At 59.3% G+C, this 3,772-nt stretch overlaps 1 protein-coding gene across 1 annotated transcript in view; it reads left to right on the forward strand.

The window, feature by feature from the left end:
* Positions 1-376: 376 nt before the first annotated feature.
* The window catches only part of HK2 (hexokinase 2), a gene marked incomplete at its 5' end in the record, with an annotated part of 7,859 nt that continues 4,463 nt past the window's right edge, over positions 377-3,772 (forward strand). The window contains 7 exons of the mRNA XM_008941017.1: positions 377-472; positions 628-727; positions 959-1,142; positions 1,719-1,874; positions 2,022-2,255; positions 2,635-2,939; positions 3,516-3,664. Of these exons, the coding sequence (XP_008939265.1) occupies positions 377-472; positions 628-727; positions 959-1,142; positions 1,719-1,874; positions 2,022-2,255; positions 2,635-2,939; positions 3,516-3,664 (1,224 nt within the window). The remainder of the gene's footprint in view (positions 473-627; positions 728-958; positions 1,143-1,718; positions 1,875-2,021; positions 2,256-2,634; positions 2,940-3,515; positions 3,665-3,772) is intronic.

Below are 3,772 nucleotides of genomic sequence, written 5' to 3' on the forward strand. Positions count from 1 at the left end.
GGGTGGGGCCACCTGGTGCCTCCGGCCACGGGGACAGCGAGACCCCCACCCTACAGCAGTGGCTCAAGGAGCTCTCTGCAGGCTCAGGAGCAGGTTTTGCTCCAGGCATCCACAAAACGCAGTCACGGGACTCACGCTGGCTCCTGGCAGCAGCGAGCGGCTCCCCACGGAGACAGGGAAACCATTGCTGATAGCAGCTGGCGAGCTGATAACGGGGCACTGGCTGAGCTGTGCGTCCCTCTGGCCCTCGCCTGGCGCTGGGGAGCCCTGGAGCCCTGTCGCTTGGCGTGTCTGCCCCCCGCGCCATAACTTGCCCTGGAGCCCTGTGGCGTGGTGTGTCTGTCCTCTGAGCATTCCTTTTGCCGTTTCTCCGCAGAGCATCCTCGTGACATGGACAAAGGGGTTCAAATGCAGCAGCGTGGAGGGGAAGGATGTGGTGTCGATGCTGCGCAAGTCCATCAAGAAAAGAGGGGTAAGAGGCTGGGCCAGTCCGTCACCTCCTGGGCTGGGGGGGTGTCCTTGCATGGGATACTTAAGGCTCCACACCTCAGCTCCCCCATGACAGCAGAGATGTGTTGGTCTGGTTTGGCCACACTGACTCAATCTCTCTCCTCTCCACCATCTCAGGACTTTGACATAGACATCGTGGCTGTGGTGAATGACACCGTTGGCACCATGATGACCTGTGGCTATGATGATCATAACTGTGAAGTTGGCCTCATTGTTGGTGAGCAAGGGAGAAGAATTGGGGTCCATCTCTCCATGAGATCATATTTCTTGCAGGTTTCAGGGTCTTTTGGGAGGGAAAAGAAAGGGAATAGCGGCTCTAGAAAACCAGCATTGCCCAATGTTTGTTTTCCTCCATCTTCACTTTCTGTGGGACGTTTGGCTGTTGCTCATTATGGGGAATACGGGAAGGGCAGAGTCCTCTCTCACCACCTCCCCGTGCTTGGTTAAGGTACCGGTACCAACGCCTGCTACATGGAGGAGATGAGACACATTGACCTGGTGGAGGGGGACGAAGGGCGGATGTGCATCAACATGGAGTGGGGGGCGTTTGGCGACGACGGCGTCCTCAACGACATCCGCACGGAGTTCGACCGCGAGATCGACATGGGCTCGCTCAACCCCGGCAAACAGCTGTGAGCGGATTCTTGGCGCAGGCTCGAGGCTCGCGCTGCATTGTCCTTCCCCCGCGCGGCGGCACAGGGGCCGAAGAGGTCATCCTGGTTAACTAGGTCACCGTGTCCTCTGCTGTGCCAGCCACGAGGGGCAAGCAGGGGCTGCCTCACAGGTTTGGGTTGGCCCAACCGACGCGCCCGCCGCCCGCTCCCCTCGCCAGCCGTTCACCGCAGTGCAGAGCCCCCCTCCCCCCGGCCAGTGACATTATGGGCCAGCCAAGGGCAACGCCACCACCTAATGTCCACAGCCAAGCCCTACAGACCTCCCATTCCCCAGATGGCTTCTGGCAGCATGGGTGGGATGTGGGGGGAGGTCTCTGCAAACTGACAGACCTGCAGGTAGTTGTAGGTTCTCCTTGAAGAATGGTGGTTGTGCCAGCATGGCTTTATTTTCTCAGTGGTGGGAGGAAGAGATTACTCTGGAAAGAGATTACTTCGATTGCATTTGGGCCTGGCTGCCAGCTGTTTTTAAGGTCAACCTGTGACTACCCCATGGCACGTGCAGCAAAACAGATCTTGTGCTTCCCCCATTGGCAGGTTTGAGAAGATGATCAGTGGGATGTACATGGGAGAGCTGGTCAGACTCATCCTGGTGAAGATGGCCAAGGAAGGGCTCTTGTTTGGAGGAAGGCTCACACCGGATCTGCTCACTACCGGCCACTTTGAGACCAGATATGTCTCCGCTATTGAGAAGTAAGCAGGATCCAGATGGTTTCCTGGGGTCCCAGCCCACCTAAAACAGGACCCACCACAAGGCTGTCTGCCGAGCAAACCAGGACACTTCAGATGGCTAAAGCTGGATTTCCAGGCATGAATCCTTTTTTGTTCTTTGATGTGCAGGGAGAAAGAAGGGCTGCAGAAGGCCCATGAGATCCTCACCAAGCTGGGTCTGGAGCCGTCTCATGAGGATTGTGTGGCCACCCACCGCATCTGCCAGATCGTCTCCACCCGCTCGGCCAACTTGTGCGGGGCCACCCTGGCGGCCGTGCTGCGCCGCATCAAGGAGAACAAGGGAGTGGAGCGCCTGCGGTCCACGGTGGGCGTGGACGGCTCCGTCTACAAGAAGCATCCTCAGTGAGTCCACGAGGCTGGGCAGGGCTGGTGGGCAGGGCTGGTGGGCAGGGCGAGAGCTCAAATGGGTTCCTGCTGGCAGTGGCTGAAGCTCGGCACGAGCAGGGCATGGCCAGATGTTTCAGTCTCTGTTTGGGTCCCAAAGGGGGCCCAGTTGTTTACAACCCTGCATCACCCATGGTCCTCCTAGGCAATCATCACCCATGGTCCTCCTAAGTGGCCGTCACCCATGCTCCTCTTTGGTGGTTGTCATCCATGGTCCTCTTTGGTGGTTGTGACACATGGTCCTCTGAGGTGGTCATCACCCATGGTCCTCCTAGGTGGTCATCACCCATGGTCCTCCTAGGTGGTCGTCACCCATGGTCCTCTCTCTCCCCTGCAGCTTCGCCCGGCGCCTCCACAAGACGGTGCGGAAGCTGCTGCCCGACTGCGAGATCCGCTTCGTGCGCTCGGAGGACGGGAGCGGGAAGGGCGCGGCCATGGTGACGGCGGTGGCCTACAGGCTGGCCGCCCAGCACAAGGCACGGCAGAAGATCCTGGAGCCGCTCAAGCTGAGCCACGAACAGCTCCTGGAGGTGAAACAAAGGATGCGGATGGAGATGGAGAAGGGGCTGGGCAAGGAGACGCACGCAGAGGCCACGGTGAAGATGCTGCCCACCTACGTGTGCTCGACTCCCGATGGGACAGGTGATGCAGCACCCCTGCGGGCAGACGTGTGTCCCCCATCGGCCGGAGACGTGTCCCCCCCACCTTCATACCTGCACGTACCATTCTCCATTCCCAGCTTCCCCCCCCCTGCACTGCTGCTCCCCCACCTGCACTGCACCAGGCCAGGCTGGGACCCCTGCCGTGGCCAGTTCCCTCTTAGTGGTGGTAGTGGCTCAAAGGTTTTTAGCCTCCAGTATGATAGTGGGAAAAGCAGCTGAGCCTCCAGAATGTTCTGCACCTGACTTAACACAAAGCCTGCCTTTCTCTGGGGCTTTCACCACCACAGGTTTCTCACCACCATTGTTCTGGGCTGTGCTCCCAGTTCTGTCAGTGGCTTGGGTGTGGACCTGCCCCTTGGCTTGAAGCCCTGTGGCCTCCCCAAGTCTGGAGCAAACCTCTCCACCACCTTCATACCTGCACGTACCGTTCTCCATTCCCAGCCAGGTCTTGGTTTCTGGTCCTCTTGCAGGAGGGCAGATTCACATCAGCTGGGTGCCACGTGCAGGATGCTCCTCGCTGGGATCTTTCTCCTCATGATTCTCTCTCGTGTTTCAGAAAAAGGAGATTTCCTTGCCCTGGACCTGGGGGGCACCAACTTCCGTGTGCTGCTGGTGCGTGTGAGGAACGGGATGAGGCGCGGCGTGGAGATGCACAACAAGATCTACTCCATCCCGGTGGAGATCATGCAGGGGACGGGAGAGGAGGTGAGGGCAGGGGGTGGCACACTGGGTCATCTTCCCTGGGGTGGCAGCAGGAGCCACAGGCAGCAGTGCAGGCTGACTCTGGGGGCTGGCTGTGCCTGGCTCTGGCTT

The sequence above is a fragment of the Merops nubicus genome, unplaced genomic scaffold (genome assembly GCF_000691845.1).
Source record: "Merops nubicus isolate BGI_N331 unplaced genomic scaffold, ASM69184v1 scaffold30205, whole genome shotgun sequence".
NCBI classification, from domain to species: Eukaryota; Metazoa; Chordata; class Aves; order Coraciiformes; family Meropidae; genus Merops; species Merops nubicus.